At 41.0% G+C, this 16,983-nt stretch overlaps 3 protein-coding genes across 3 annotated transcripts; 1 reads left to right on the top strand and 2 right to left on the bottom strand.

Annotated features, from left to right (window-relative positions):
* Positions 1-346: 346 nt before the first annotated feature.
* clic3 (chloride intracellular channel 3) lies at positions 347-4,191 on the bottom strand. The gene is made up of 7 exons (XM_079289207.1): positions 4,092-4,191; positions 3,766-3,876; positions 2,951-3,060; positions 1,902-2,027; positions 1,693-1,799; positions 1,428-1,603; positions 347-1,261 (listed from the first exon to the last, which is right to left on the bottom strand). The coding sequence occupies exons 2-7, from the start codon at positions 3,826-3,828 to the stop codon at positions 1,100-1,102; spliced, it is 744 nt and encodes a 247-aa protein (XP_079145333.1). The 5' UTR covers positions 3,829-3,876; positions 4,092-4,191; the 3' UTR covers positions 347-1,099.
* A 4,388-nt stretch (positions 4,192-8,579) lies between these two features.
* fut7 (fucosyltransferase 7 (alpha (1,3) fucosyltransferase)) lies at positions 8,580-12,147 on the top strand. Its single transcript, XM_079289282.1, has 3 exons — positions 8,580-8,704; positions 9,922-10,004; positions 10,615-12,147. Exons 2-3 carry the CDS (start codon positions 9,951-9,953, stop codon positions 11,701-11,703), a joined length of 1,143 nt encoding a protein of 380 aa, XP_079145408.1. The 5' UTR covers positions 8,580-8,704; positions 9,922-9,950; the 3' UTR covers positions 11,704-12,147.
* A 1,914-nt stretch (positions 12,148-14,061) lies between these two features.
* pou5f3 (POU domain, class 5, transcription factor 3) lies at positions 14,062-16,425 on the bottom strand (the record flags this gene model as incomplete). Its single annotated transcript, XM_079289932.1, has 5 exons — positions 14,062-14,322; positions 14,422-14,586; positions 14,900-15,030; positions 15,420-15,531; positions 15,673-16,425. The coding sequence occupies 5 exons, from the start codon at positions 16,423-16,425 to the stop codon at positions 14,062-14,064; spliced, it is 1,422 nt and encodes a 473-aa protein (XP_079146058.1).
* Positions 16,426-16,983: the final 558 nt, after the last annotated feature.

The raw sequence follows: 16,983 nt of genomic DNA, 5'->3' as shown, positions 1-16,983 counted from the left end.
AAAGTTTAAAAAGATCAAAGTGTATAATAAATATGATGCATGGTTATACAGTAATATATATTACACAGCAGTATATAAAGTAGTTAAAATTAACATTACCTTGAACAATTTAAATGCTGTTAATTAATGCATCAGTAATATCTGATGAATGTACAATACAGGTTAAATGTAAGATTAAAAGCTTTTATTATTTTATTACTTACTATTATGATATATCATTTATTTTTTTAGCTTCCAGTAAACATACTGTATTACATATTTCTTGACATTTACATATACATTGTTTTCACATTAATGACGTAATTGCAAACTCACCAAATATTCACACAACCAACATGAAACTTTTTCACATAGTCTTTAACATATAACATGTCAAAATATATATTTTTCTCTTCACCCTGTCCTCATTCAGTTAGATTACATTTATGTCAAAGTTAAACACAACTGCGTCACTACTGAGACACATGAAGTCATTTACACGCACAAACCAAATAAACAGGACGACAGACTGTAAACAATGATTAGGGTGACGAAAAAGATTTCAAATTTATGTTCCTTTTTAGTTTAAAAACGTACCATTAAAAGACACTTTAAAAGCAAAGAATAGCTTTGGAATCTGCCTTATCTACAGCCAACATATGATATTTAATCTAAAGCTGCATCTGATTTAATATCTACATGTCATTCATAAATTGCAATCAACATCATGTATTTACTTAGACACAATATATGCATGCACAACAAGACATAACATTAATATTTTCTGGGATTTACAGTGTTTTTGTTCTCATGCTAGGGTTAAATAAGAAATCTACATAAGAACAACCAGGGTATGCAACAGTACATGAATACAAATACAAATTGTAAGCAACTTTGAAGTAGCACTTGGCAAATTGAAACCCAATTGATGAAAACAACAATACTTTATAACGAAAGCAAATTATTGAACATGCCACTGCAAACAATTTTCATCATCCAGACTCTCATTTTGACACAAATAAAACAAATCATGTACAGTTTTCAGACATTTTGTCACCTTTTTCTGTTGTTCCCTGCATTGCCCACAACTCTATTCTTCTTTGTTCTCACTTACACTGCTTTATTTCAGGTAATTTGCCACAGATTGGTAGGGAAAGAGGATCTCGGAGTCCTTTGGGCAGGTGTGAAAAAACTCATCTTGTTTGTAGGCATTATCCAGGTAATGTGTCAGACCTTTCAGCTCTGCAGGGATGCCAAAGTCGCGGTACTTCTTGCACACCACCTGCGGGAAGACGGGCTTGATTGTATTATTTGCAAAAAGACACCAGCAGAACTTAAAGTCCTGGAACAATATGACTTAGAACTAATCTTCATCCATAAAATAATAATTTGTCGATCTCTGTCCCAATGATGGAAAGGAAGTTTTTATGCTGCTAAAATCTGCCCACCTTGACAATGTTGAGTTTGGGAAGCAAGTTGCAGTCTGCCAAGGTGAGGGTGTCACCATCCAGGTAGAGGCGTGAAGACCCAGTGAGATTCGGGTTCTGGTCCAGTTCATGGGGGAGAGGAGTCTCTAGGTACATGTTCAGCTTAACCAGAGTTGACAGAAATTTTTTCTCTAGCCCTGAAAGAGTGGAGAGGTCTCCATCATGTGGTTGTATGTACAGAAATGACTGTACATTTATTTTTGAAATATCCAACTAATGCCCTTACCTTCATTTTTTCCAGGACTAGGATTTTTTATATATCCTGAGAAATTTCGGAAGATGTCGTCACCAGCACCGTTGGACTCTTTGTATCGACAGCACAACTTTGGAAACCTGCCATTGGTGGAATGAATGTGTGTCAGTGCAATACTGAATCGAATATTTAATGTGTTTCAAGAAAAATACTTGACAGAAAACATTCTATAGTCTACTCACTGTGGTGGGGCTAACTTTTCCTCCAGGAACTCCTCAATCTTGTTAATGTCTGTTTTGACGTCATCGTTGTAGAGGAGGAACGGAGGCTGAGAGCCTGGAGCCAGAGCCTTCAGCACATCAGGTGCCCTGCAACAGAACAGCAAACGACAAACAAGTTAAGCTCACCAAAGATCGTCAAATGACAAAAATGACAAAGGAGTACGAAAGGCATAATGACCTCACTTTTATGGGTTGATTTCCTTTACAGTTTCATCTAATTTACTGAAGATACATCTTCCAATTCGATCTTATTGTTCTATTCTTACTCTCTACATACTATTTGTACTATTATTGTTGTTAATATTGTTATTATTATTAGTTGTAGTCGTAGTCCTTTTCATTATTGTTGATCGAACATTAAAACTACGTTTGGAAGAAATATAGCAAGAAAAAATATATGCAACTGAAAAACCAAGCCCAGTGTAGCTAGCAGCTTAAAATGTCGCCAAGAATGTCGCCAAGCCTGCAACACTGTCAGCCAGTCCCTTCAGAATTCCCGCCAAAGCCACTCCCCCACAATTATCATTATAAATGTAAACAAATGCCTGGTTAGTACTTACAGCTGTCAAGCTTGCAGCTTGTTGTAGATTCAGGTGACACAATCAGTGCACGCACATACTAGCAGATTGGCAGACATGCCGTTCAACAGGCTTATTATAGTCCTGCCACGGTACCTGATTTCATTCTCTTTTTTTGTCAGAACATTTGATTTATTACTTGGTGTTGGGGTGTTATATCAACAAACGTTGTTGTATGTCCTATATCAACTCTTTATGTGCAATGACCTTAAAATATAGTGGTTGTGAACAATGAGATGAACACCTAAAGAAATATAATACAATGCAAATGCCATAAATGTTTAGTTTTGTTCAGACTACATTGCAAAGGGAGTTGCTGTTTCTTGTTGTATTTCATCACATTATATTGTGAGTTGTAAATACCTGTCTCAAAAACAAAACCAATACGTTTTACTTCGGGGGGAAAAAAAAGAAAAAAAGATGTGTTCTCACCTCTTCATGTCCACAGTGGTGAGGGTAAAGGTGACCCCTTTCAGCCAAAGAATCATGAAGAGTCTCTGACTGAAAGGACAGTTCCCCACACTCTCGCCATCGACACTGGCCTGACAGACAAACAGACATAACATTATGAACACATGCACTTCTCATTACTTGCAAACACTGACGTTAAAACATCTGTTTTTGAAATAGGACACCAATAAGTTGGTTCCGGCATCAGGGTTGAAATGTATCTGAGCAGATCCTGCACAGGTATTCTTGTCGAGCCTGCTCTGACACTTTAAACAAACCGCTGAGGAATTTTGAAATGGTGAGTTGAGGACGATTTACACCCAGATTAAACAACCCAGTGTTCAGATAGTGTCTCTGCTGTATCGTACATTTCCCAGTACAGCCTGATGTTGTTGAGTCACAGGCATTTGTCGTGGAGACAAATTATTTTTCCAAAGAGCAGGACACAGGTTTCCAAACTGGACAGGCCTCTTTTTAGTTTCTACTGCTCACCAGTATCCACTCTGATACTTTCCAGAAATAACAAGAGATGGATATACTGAGATTAAACACGAAAGCAATTAATGAAAAACATTATTAAAGCAGACACATTTTGACCTAGAAATTATCTTTTTTCATTTGTTTTTGTCTGTAGCTACTAAAGAAGATGTGGGTTAAGATTAAAAAACTACAAATGTAGTTATATATTAATTTGAATAACTGCAAGGTTGCCTAAAGTTTGCTGTTCTAAAAAATATATACATAAATAACAAATAGATGTACTGCACCCCACACATAACAACTATTTTAGGTCTTACCTTAACAAAGAGTTCAATCTTAGGGGCCTCATCCGTATTTGTTTCTCTCTGCTTCGTCGTCATAATGTCCACTTAATCTATTGGATCCACAAAATGGTCTTGTTTCAGTCCCTGTCAATGCAAAAACAAGTCAGTCATTAAAAGAAAAATAAATCTGTGACTTGGAATTTTACATTCCTGTGCAATTAGGACTATTTTGCAAGCTCATTATTTCACACACACACACACACACAAAAACACACACACACACACACACACACGTCACTCTTTCACAGTTTTAATGAAATTGGTGGTAAGATGTGTTACTGAAGCATACATATACTCACAGTCAGCACTGGATCCGAGAACACTGCTTTATCTTTCGTTTTAGTTTTTATTCCAGTATTTCACCTCTCCCTCTCTTCACTCCCTTCCCTTCTGTGCGTGTGTTTCTGTTTTTTGTTTGTCCTTCACCACACCTGTCATGCTCTGAGAAGCAGGCCACACCCCCTCTGGCCTTTCCAGTCAGACCAGCAGATCTGGATGTCTCCTCTCAGCCTGTCAGCCTTCCAGCACATTCTCTGCAAGAAATCTTCCACTCTCAATCTGTGACTGTCTCAGTCAGTCCACTTTGGTCCTTACCTATCTCTGTTTTGCTTTCTGTTACTTTCTCTCAATAAGGCAGTGACAGCCATATCAGTGTTTTTTCCAAAAGACAAATGAGAATAAAGCCATAGAATTTGATTGATTGGGCGATGAAGCCTGGCATGCAGGCATCACTCCAATTCATCCCCAAAGGTGTTGGGTGGGTTGAGCTCTATGCTCTGTGCAGGCCACACAACACCTTGAAAAAACAAATGTTTTAATGGACCTGCAAGGCTCTGTGCCTGCGGGAATTATCATGTCGAAACAGGAATAGGCCTTCCACAAACTGTTAACATAAAATTGGAATCATTTTATATCAAAAATATATATTATAATATATATATATATATATATATATATACCTGCCTTTATCTTTATCAATCGTTACATAGACTATAGAAATAGAGTTATCAATAGTGTTTTTATAGTTTGGTGTCTCTTGCTTGTTCCCCGTCTTCCTCTTAGTTTGAAGTGTTTGTTTTGCCTTCATCCCGCAGCCTACTTTTAGTTGTCGTTCCGCATTCATGACAGGCAGAAACTGCTCTCATGTAGCAGGTATTCATGAGGTTTCAGTGATTGGAGAGAGGAGGCAGAAACACCCCTCAAGCAAGTTTACATGAAGCAAAACAATGTAGCAAGCTGAGAGGAGAGGCAAAGCTCCCATAATAGAAAGAAACAGATTGGTGGAGATATGTCATCACATATATGTCATTAGATAGGCGAGGATGCACCAGAGAGGAAATCATTAGGGCGTGATGGCATTCACCTATGACTCTGTGCTGTGGAATCCACAAATTGGAGGGATAGGTTGTAGACGGTCAATTCAAGTAATTTGCTGTTTAGTACCGGCATGTTAGAGATCTCCCTGAAAAGTATTCTCCTTTACACTTAATCGTCCCCGTTTACACTCGAGAGGAACAAAACAAAATGTCCTGTTGTTGATGCTGCTGCTGTTGAAGCCGACTGATAATCTTTCATAAATAATGAGTGTGATGATACAATGTGTTTTGTTGTACAGTATAAATACAATTATGGAACTTCACTGTTGTTTGAGCAGCTTCAAAGAACTTTAGAGGATATATGAGGACAACAAAAACAGAATAGGCAAAATAAAAGATGTTGAACCTACAAAGAAAAGGCATAGAAAATAATTAAACAATGTACCTATTGGACAAGACAATGAGCTACACCAGTATTTCTTAATCTTTAAGACATATGAGCCTTTAATGCAAAGCTGTGTTTATGTTCCTTGGCCTTGTCATAGGTTGCATATAAGTGTTGTTCCCTCCTCAGATTGTTACATTTGAATGGTTTTTAGAAGCATCAAGAGGGAAACTATCGAGTATTCCATATTAATAGAAAGGTAGAGTGCAGATCTCGTGAGTCTGCAACAACCACTGCTGTATTGTGTGATTGAATAAATACAACTCACAATTGGCTAACTCCCCGTCTAGACAGTAACAGGCTGTAAGGCGTCGTAAAACACACTTCAATCAAAATTCAAAACCAAGTGGCGATGCAGGCGATAAAAAGGAACCACTGGGCTAAAAGGCAGCCTTTATCTTACGAATAACAAATAAAATATGTGAAATAAGTGTCACGATGCAGTGTTTACTGAGCTTCATTGAGAATTTAGTGGATTGCAATGCTCAATTTAAGAATTGCTTCCAGAAGAGAATAAAGGAAACAATCACGCACAGTGGTATTTAACAAGGGTCGCTCAGTTCCATGAATTTGAAGAAACCATCAAGAATAGATTCAAGATGCAACAACACTTGTACAAGAGAAAATACAGGGAAAACATATTTTATGTCTCTGTTGCTCATAACAAGCACAATCCAGATGCTGATCTCTTGAAAATAATTCATTTTTAGATCCCTAAAGGCCAGCCAAGGGTACCTGTAAGAAGTTGCCAACATATGGAACCTAAGAGTTGGAACACCAAGGCAAAGCAACCTTTGCAACAATATTTTGGAAACAATATCCTTATTGCTTCAGTCTACCTGGACAAGGCATTGAATTGGCCCACGCTCGAGTCAGAAGATCGGCCAGCACTTCAGGAGTATGCCCAGTTCATGCACAGAAGATCCGAATGACGTGCTAAATGCATCTCACATGCAAACTTTTGTCTCAAAGCTTCCATTCAGACTGAGAGTAACTTGACGCTCAGTCTGAATTTAGCTCAGACAAGCAAGACCAGACAACATTTCCCACAATGAAATCTGGCTCAGCATATAGGAGTAGCTTTAGAGTTGTGACCAAAGATGAACCAGCACCGAGTCTGACTCCAGTCACAGCAGCAACAACCAAGAAAGTACTGCGAAGATGACCACGTAACATCGGCCTGTGAAGAACTGAACAATGACAGACGTAAGGAGAAGGTTGAACGCTTCAAAGCCAATGGAATATTTTTTGGGTGCGTTAACAAAGGTCGTGTAAGCAAAGACTGTCGAAAGAGCTCATTGAAACATCCCACAATGTTGCACATTGCAAGAACAAAATCAGAAGAAAACGAGGAGGAAGATGCAGACAAAGTTTGACAATTTGAACAGATCCACGGTCATCAAATTTCAGCGGTGAATTTGAATGATCTTGTAAAACAGAGACTTATGTTGAACGGAGAGGACGACCCCTTCAGGTTTGAAAAGCAATGCTGGAAATGTACCGGTAGTTGAAACAGCATTTCCCTTTGGGTAAGCGACAATGGCGCAATTGAAAAAGTTGACAAATCCAAGACTGGAATTGACTTGGCCTATCTTAGCAATTAAAGTTGACAGAATTTTGAATCCAGAACTACAAAACCCACTCATGAAATCAGCACTTCTATCTTGAAATAGTAAAAAAAAAAAAACATGAATAAACTTCAAAGTCCCCGACATTGATTGCTAACCGCATTGGAGTTATCAGAGAGTCAACCAATGTGAGTCAAAGGTGACATATTGGCATCAAAGGTAATCCAGCACACGAAACCATCCGTGGAATGACAGCTGAGGTATTCCTGAAGCACGATGTTTGGATAAGCAGCCGTTCTAAGTTCCTTCTTAAATGTCTTGAGGCTATTGGATCAGTCAGTGACGATCCTGTAATAAAGAGAAAGTCACAGTCAATGTAGTCCAAACAACACCACCGTGTGCGATCAACACACTCAACAGAAACGTGGTTTCTCTGTTTAAAACGGATAAAAGTCAAAGAAAAAGACCAAGCAAAGCAAGAAGAAATGATTGAAAGGGAAAGTTTCCATGTTCCAAAGGAGCAGATACTTTATTTAGTTTCAAAACCCAAGCACATACACAGACTTGGCGCGTGCACATGAACAGTATCCTCCAGCGAAAAAGCGCCCCTGCGAGGGAGACTTCTGCTTTGCATGCACAAATGCAGTCCAACGACTTGCAACTGCTCAACACTTGCTCGCTTGTCAAGTTGACTTTTTCAGACGTTGGAGCCTGTGATGACAGTGGATGATGTGTCAGCTCCATTGATTTGTCTCTTTCATTCAGTCTCCGGCCTGACAGACAGTTGTCCCCTGTTTGTCTCTCTCTGTCGGTCTCTCCCGGCTCCTGGCTTCCTGATTGCTGCCAAGCTGTTTCGCCTGCCCCAAACCACATCAGCCCTGCAGTATAGCAACCCTGGCTTTCCTCCAAGTGCTCAATACATGTTTCCATCAGTTACAGCGGTGGTCTTACATTTCTAACCGATACTGGCTGCCTCAGTATCATCCCCCTTCCTGCTTGCTTCCCCGTGCAACCTCAGCCCTGTCCACCGTGCTCATCTTTTGCATCACCCGAGTGCTTTTCAATAAATCTCTTAAACTTCATCTGTCTCCCAGTTGTGTTGGGTGCTTGGGTCCACCTGTTGCACTCACTCTTAACACCAAATGTATAACTTTAAAGGAATCAAACGAGCACAATCAACACAAAAAGAGCATTCACCCATTCGGTGCCTTTGCCACAATGTATTTTTTGCACTGCCATGTGCATTGTACTGACTGAAAAAACACCACGTGTGATTTGTGTGGTCAATAAACACCACATACATACATTTTATTCTCCACAACGTAGCTACACGGATGACTCACATGGTGTGGGCTCACCCTTGTTTAACCCACATCTTTTTCTGTTCCTCTTTTCCTGTCAGTGCACACGTGTGCAAAAGCCTTCTGATGTGATCCGTCGTTTATTTTAGAGAGTTGCCAAAGAGACTGCGTTTTTTGGTTCGTAAGCGCTTCAAGATCAGCATCATGTTTCTACCAGCAGCGACCAAATCTTGTATCAGTGTTGACTGAGGTTGGTGGACTGACAGCTCATCCGTTGATCAGGTGAGTGGAGGAAGCTCGGGTTCTCTTTGACATGAATCACTCTGGTCAATGTGGTCTGACTTCTAACATGTGCTGTTTTCACATACGTATACTACAGTAGTTCACTGCAGGTGAATGAATACATTCAGCGTGGAAAGTAAATTGATGTGCGCGTTGCAGCTTCTAACGCTGAACAACTGCCAGTGAGGCGAACAGTACCACTGCCATCATTAATCTTTCACCACATCCTGCTCACAGATTGTCTTGAAGTCTCAACTATAGAGGCTAACTCGAACAACACTGATTGTAAGAACAACCCATCGTATCTGAGGGCCCTCGTGTCTTAATCTCTAACCTCTGCTGGCAGATATTTTTATGCTATCTACAAAGACAGTGTGTAAATGAAGCTGTCTTTGTAGACTAATAGGTTCCAGAAACTAACTTTTCTTAATACATGACAAATCGCCCCTCTCTTGATCTTGTTAGTTACATTTTAAGTCTTCAAAGTAAGGGAATAAAACAAACTTTAACTTTGCAGGTTTTTTATGGTATCAGATGGAAATGCTTGATATATCCCTTTTTAACAAATGTCAAATCTACGGGACTAAAAACACAGAGGATTTTTTAAGAGCAACTTGTTGTCGATTCCACAGGTTGAATAATACATTTGTATATAATTATGGACAGAATCTGTGTTCTGATGTTGTTTTTAGATTTCTTTTTCATGCAAATACACAAAAAACACGGTTGTTTTTTTGCTAATATATATATATATATATATATATATATATATATCTTTTTGTTTTGTAATACTCTTAACAGCTATATGTTCTTTGTGTTTCTCAAGTCCTGCGTGAGTCTTCATCTGGTCCTTATCTGCACACTGTTCAGTTAGATGTCCTTTTTCTTGTCTTACATAATGTGTGACTCTTTTAATTCCTGTGATCTTTTGCACAACCCTTATTTCTTAAGATTCCACAGAGGCAACGCACTGTACGGCAGTAAGGCTAGCAACTAGAAGAAGAGAGAAGTTTTTCTGTGACCGAACGATTGCATTTTAAAGTAATAGATGGCATTTCGTCATCATTGCCAATCACTGTTTTGAATTTCATTCTTTCTTTCCTTCGACATTACAGAAAATATTTTCAATGCAACAGCATGAAACGTTTGTACAGAAGTGGTAAATGATTGTGAGATGATGTGAATGAATGGATGCTTTTTCCTTTTTGTCCTTATAGAAAGCTCATACACAGGTTTCTCTTGAGTCATGGTTGAGCAGAAAACCCTCATGGTCTCTACCGGTAATTGGAAGTATCTGATGGTGAGTCCTCATTTCAATCACAACTTTTGTTGGTAAATTAGAGAAAGATCTGATGTCCACACAGACTGGAGCTAAACCTGCATGGTTTGTACAAAAAGGTGTTTTCACCCTTCAGTAACCCGAAGGAAAATGATTTGGTTTCCACTAAATTTGCTTCACACAGTCATGACTGCCACACCCTGACAATCTCCCTTTGAGATGGAAGCCTATTTTTCCTGTGTACGTGTCAGTGCCAGGTCATGCAAGTGTTGAGATACTGTCTGTGGGCCTCCAGTGGTAACCTTTAGTCGATTTTGAATGAAAACCTGATGTAGTATTTGGTTGATTTAAAAAGTCAGCGACGCATTAACTTACTGGCGTGGTTCTTTTTTAGCATATGGAAATAAATGGAAACTGAATGCATGCAACAGTAAGGAAGGTACATCCAAATTTCTAAAACACGGCAGAAAATTTTGCAAAATCATTGAATGTGATGTTATGTGATTTGTAAGAAACTAAACCTGCAAAAATCACTGATATGGTGATTTAACATCTGCTTTAACAAAAGGTAAATTCACAAAACATCATCGCTCCTTTATGATCCTATATTTCTTAATTCCTTTTGTGACAGGGGTGCGTAAGAGGGGTGCGTAAGAGGATTGCACTCAGCTCAATGAAGAAGCGCCTCCTCCTCTCCTTTCTCTGTGTTTTACCACTGTGTCTTTTCAATGGATGGCCGAGAAGATTCCAGGCACTGAAAGCCGTAAATCTGACCACCTTCGATGACGGGAACAGCGGTAGAAACGTCACCATCCTGCTGTGGTACTGGCCCTTCAGAAAGACATACAGCCTGAGGGGTGATGTGTGCTGGGACCTCTATCGCATCCCTCGCTGTAGACTGGTGGACCAGCGCTCCTTGTTCCCCTCAGCTGATGTGGTCGTGTTCCACAACGTAGAGCTGGCACTGGGACAGCAGAAGCTGCCCCTTAACCTCTCACGACCACAGGGCCAGAGGTGGGCCTGGATGTCCCTGGAGGCCCCTGTTTACAATGGAAACTTGTTGCAGTATGCAAATATCTTCAACATGACCATCACCTACAGGAGAGATGCTGATATCCCAATACCCTATGGCGAACTGCTACCAAAGGAGGCTGAAGAACATCTGGTTGAAGAAGTCCCTCTGAATAAGAGCTTCCTGGTCTGTTGGGTGATCAGCAACTTCAGGAGCCATCACAGGAGAAGCGAAGTGTACAAAGAGCTCAAAGCCACAGTTCCTGTAACGGTTTACGGCCGCTGGACAAAGACAGCCCTCCTCTCTAATGCCCTCTTACCTACAATCTCTCGCTGCTACTTCTATTTGGCTATGGAGAACTCGGTCACCAAGGATTATGTCACAGAGAAGCTGTGGAGGAATGCTTTCCAAGGCGGGGCGGTGCCGGTCGTCCTGGGACCACCGTTAGACGACTACAAAGCTGTGGCTCCACCTAATTCTTTCATCCATGTTGATGAGTTTGCATCGGTTCAAGACTTAGGAAAGTATCTACAGGAGCTCGCAGAGGACAAGAAACGCTACAATGAATATTTTACCTGGAAACATCAGTGGAAAGTGAAGCTGTACACAGACTGGAGGCAGAGGCTGTGTAAGATCTGCACACAGTACAACAGTTTACCTCAGGAGAAAGTTTACGCCAACCTAGAGGCCTGGGCCAATAACTCCTGAGCTTGCATGAATGTGGCTCACTTACCACATAGACAAATTAGCATCCTTGAGATTTAGGAAACGTCACCCAAGGACACTGTGGAAACATGTATACGTACATATATGCATACAACTAACATGCTTGAACAACTTCATATTAACAATGGCAAAGTGAATTGAACCATAGTACTGATATCCCTAGCACTATATAACAAACAACCTCTAGGGTTAAAAGAATAGTGTAACAGTTTGGGAGATTTGCTTATTCGCTTTCTTGCCCGAGAGTTAGAGAGATTGATACCATTGAGAGTGGCTATTCCTTTAAATTTAACTCAACACAGCACACTTTGAGGGCACTGATATAAACACAGGCCCATACTGTACCATTCAACAGGCAGGCATTTTACATTTGCACTGTATGTAAAGGTGTATGATTTTATGATGTCCTGTTTATTTCATGTCCATCTTCCCTCGCCAGTAAAAATGATGGTTTGCATAAAATACTTTTCAGTTTCACTGTGGGAAACACCATAGACAAATTGTGATCTCAAAGCTTAACTTCCTCAAAGAAATGTAAAACGGTATTTTCTGTAACTGTGGGTAATGACTTTGAGATGTCTCATTGAGATTAAAGACACGTCAGCACTACTCAGTTCCTCAAACTCCTACTTCATATTGTTTATAAGTTAAGATGGACTTTAAGAGTAGGTTAATTAAACTGCAAGTGCACAAAAGGGTTGGACTTAAGCAAAAACTTTACTGAAGAAAAAACAGTTTAAACAGTTTCTTTAGTACCGGTAAACGCATTTACAGTTGTTTGATTGAAAACATCTGTAGCTAGCGTATTAAATAATTCAATCCATTTGCAATCTGTTGAGAAAATGTGTCACATTAAAAACTGAGTCTAACAGTTGTGATTGCACAGTCACACATTGGTAAATATGTCTAAAATGATTCATGAGGTAAGATTGTTAGAATACTGAAGTAACTGGTTAAAAATAGTTTGTCACTTCGACATCGTCCAAAGTGGGTTTCAGAATACAGAAATAAAAATTGCTTCACTGTTTTGATAACTGAAAGTTTGTTCTTGCTAATACAGTCACAGGCATCTTTAGTCAGTTGAGGTATAGTCAAGATGAGTGAATAAATGACATTTAATGTCTTCATGTCTAAAAATGACAGTCATCCAAGTATTTAAAAAAAAAAAAAAAAAAAAAGAGAAGCTTAAAACAAGATCAGAGAAGAATACTCCACTAAGCACAAACATGTTACAAGTATTGAGTGTTATTCAACATTTCATAAACATAAAAACCCTTCACAATAAAAACAAAGATATTGAAATACAATTTGCCAGCATAATTGATCCGGGTCAGATCAGACCTAATCTCACTACAATTCATTCGAGACAGAGAAAAATATTGATTGTGTGCAAATGGCAGATTAGCAGCTAAAACACGTGTGCGTAACAAGTCATTAATCACCTTCCCTGAGAAATCTCACCACCCCACAAATTATGCTAACAACAATGATGATAATCAACAATCTTAAGGCCAAAATCTGTGTTCAGTATACAAGCGGGGCATTTTCTTGGAAAAAAAAAAAAAAAAAAAAAAAAAAAAAAAAAAAAAAAAAAGAAGTTATAATATTCAACAATACTAAAGCAACGTTGTGCAAAAATTATAGAAAAATGTGAAAATTTGTATTTTCCATTTCAATGAGGCAGATCAGACAAATACTGCAGCTGCTCTATTCGGATGAAACATAGAAAGTATTGCACAAACATTGACCGAACTGTCGATGGAGATTTTGGGTTAAATTCCCTGACATGCGATTCCATTGATAACCGAGATCTTTCCTCGCCTGCACCACAGAAAACCCACCCAGGATTTGGCAATAGTGGAAGAATTACCCTGGCTCTTCAGCCCTGCTCGCATTAACAACCACATTCTCACCCAACAACTGGACCATGAGATTTGGTACAAATCTCAACTTGACATTGTTCTAACCCTGCAATGATTAAAGCCAAGTGAACAACTTACTATGCATTATCCAAGAAAACAAGGCATATTCAGTTTAAATTTCTCTTAGTTTGAAGTCAAAGCAGTTGTTGGGAGTTGCAGGTCATTGTAAGAGGATGCTGCCGGTGGCAGTTCGATAAGTTTTGCCACCGAAACAGGAGCAAGTAACCACTTTCATCCATTTCCCTGCTGTGGTCGGTAGAAGAGCCTCCCCACTTGGAATGTTTCCATCCCACGATCTGCCGATGCGATCGGTCAATCTGGTTACTGGGTTTAGAGGCTCATCTTCAGCTTTAGGCGAGGTTGGACAGAGAGGCGTGGGAAGGCAATCTGTGGTTACGGCCTACTTGAGCACCTGAGTTTATCCAGTCAGGTGACCAACAAGTCCGGGGTGCAGGGCTTGTTTCAGGAGGTCAGGCCGATGAAGCGGGGGCATGTAGAGTGTAGGAGGAGGGCCACCGTGGTAGCTGGAAGTAGGGTAGCCCTGACTGGGAATGGGGGCGGTGACCATGTTCAGCAGGGAAGGACTCTGCTCGTAGTACTGGCCGTCGCACTCCTCGTCTAGTGGCAAGGCCAGGCGCTTTCCTTTCTGTCTTCGGTTGCAGAACCACACACGTACAACCTGCCAGGAACGACATTTGTCTTTTAAAAATGTGACCAATTAGACACATAATTCTTTTTTTAGTTTTTTTAAAGGCAAATGGGATCTCTTTGTACTTACATCTCTCTCCAGACCCAGGTCATCTGAGATGTGTGTGATTTCCTGGGTGTTGGGCTTGGGACACTTGATAAAGTAGGACTCCAGAGCAGAGCGCACTGCTCCCTCCAGACTGGTCCTTCTCTTCCTCTTTCTGGTGTCGACAAATACTCTCTCAATCTTGTACATCTGACGAATAAGAAAAACATTTCCGTCATGCCGTGTTGAGTGCAGCCTTATTTATGAAGATGTGTATTGTATATACTGTCCCGGTGCATGACACATATTGAGGTCATGGGTCAAATAAAGTTTCTTGTGATCACTAAACAGCTTAATTGTGGCCACTAGGTGGCATTTTACACTTCACAAGAGTAGAGGGTCTTGATCCAGGCTTGCCCAGCAGAAAGTTAGCCAGACCTGAAAAGACCCATGATTCCATGGAGCTTGGTGATCATCTGTTGTCTTGTAAACTAGTCGGCAGATGTTAGAGAAGCAGACTTACATCCTGGGGATTGTCAGAGGTCTCTGCCTCATTCAGCCATCTCTGAAGAAGGGGCTTCAGCTTGCACATGTTCTTAAAGCTTAGCTGCAGAGCCTCAAAGCGGCAAATGGTTGTCTGGCTGAACATCTTACCTACAAGCACATGCAAGCATCAAAATATGACATATCACAATAAAAGCCCAAACAATGATGTGACATTAATCTACGGCTGACTCTTAATCTGTTTCAGGAATTTGTTTTCTTGTATACCAGATCAGTTGCTACTTTCATTGGTGATGTTGGTCCGAACTGATCTGATCTACACACCAAACTAGAAATCCAAAAGGTGTCCACCTGGACTTCCATACAATGAGTAGCTCACAGGTGGACCATGAAGATCTGGATGTCAGCAATGAAATGACAATTTCTCAACTTTGCATTGTCTGATTTTAACCCTTTGTTATTTAAAATCACCTGGGTTTAACAACTCTTAAAAAAAAAAAAATTACAAACTAGTATCTCCATATGGTAAATAAACTCACCATACAAGTTACCCAGGGCAAGGCCCACATCAGCTTGAGTGAAACCCAAGGTAATGCGTTTGTGTTTCAGCTCTTTGGCGAACTGCTCCAGTTCTTCTGTGGAAAGATTCTCCTGAACAGGAACAATCAAAAACATTACGATGGAAAATGTGAGGCACATTTGTAGCCTAGGTGGCATTTAGTTATTTACGTGAGATTGAAGTAGCATTGGTAATCACAATCATTGGAGCACTGATTCAATGGCGGTCCTTACCTCCTCCGAGTCGCTGCACCCGCCGCTGGAGGAACCGCTGCTCCGCGTGGAGGAGGCCGGGTTCTGCGTCTGGGGCCCGGCGGCAGTCTGGCTGGTGTTCACGCCAAAAAACGCGTTCCCTGGAAGACCGTTGCTTGGAGGAGATGGGGACATCGATGGTGACGATGCAGAGGATGTTGAGGGATTTTGATTACTGCTGCTGGGTGGTGTAATGTGGGTGATCCCAGGCCAGAAGGACGGGCTCCAGGACGGAGAGTAGAAGACTCCATGGGACATGGCGGCAGGCGCTGTTGGGTACTGTTGAAGCTTTATCTCCGTTGAGTAGTCATTGCTGGTGTCCTTCTCAGTCTTTATCTCGGGCAGTTTGATTTGCTCCCGGGTCTCAGCCATGGAGGGACTCAGGTTTGTCGGCTGGGTAGCTGCCGCTACGCCGGGTACCTGGCCGGTGTAATCGGGCGCAGCGAATGGATACCAGTGCTTGGGTTGCCCAAACTCTCCAGCCTGAAGATCGGATCCCCTGTAATCACTGGTGACGGGTGGGAAAGAAAAAAAGGTCTGCGCGGATGCTGGTGTGATGCCACCATAAGCGGCTTTGTTGTAGAAGAGGCCGTGGTCTGGCAGGACGCCGTGGGGAAGCTGGAATGACGCAGGGCTGCCCGAACTCTCATGACCCAAAACATGGTTGCAAGGGTTGCTCCGGCTGAAGTCATACGGCCTGATTTGGCACTCCGGACTCTGCGATCTTTCAGACATCTTCCAAAATGCGTGAGAACCGGTCAACAAGCGTGCGTCCGAAATCAAACGTTAAAGTTTGCGGTGACTAATCCTAAACCTGCTCATCCGTTTCACTTTTACGCACACACCAAAGAGGGATGAGAGAAGGTCTCCAAAAATAACCCAGCACCTCACTGCGAAAAGTCAGTTTTTTGGGTGGGTGGGATATTATGCTAAAATCTAGACTTCAGCAGTTGCCGTTTTGGTGCAACGTAACCACCAACACGCCTACGACCTACTCCATGAAGTTCTGACTTTAACGCCAATCACCGCACCTTCAAGCTCAATCGTTCCTCTCTGGGCCCCGGCTCCACAAGTTTTGCTAATCACACAGCTGCGGGTATTGGAGATCGCCGTATCTCTTCACCCATTGGCTGGCGAAGACAATTGCGCACAGCTGATGGTGAATTTGTGAATGACCTTGATTCTTCCCAAAGTAGTGGGCGTGTTTTCACATCGCCAACACTTTAAGCTATTTTGCTGCAGACCAACTATGCCTTTTGCCTTTTAAGTGATTTTCTTATCTTAACCATTATA

This window comes from Melanostigma gelatinosum, assembly GCF_949748355.1.
Source record: "Melanostigma gelatinosum genome assembly, chromosome: 18".
NCBI lineage: Eukaryota > Metazoa > Chordata > Actinopteri > Perciformes > Zoarcidae > Melanostigma > Melanostigma gelatinosum.
Note: the sequence above shows the minus strand (reverse complement) of the source record. Positions and strands in the feature narration are given on the sequence as shown.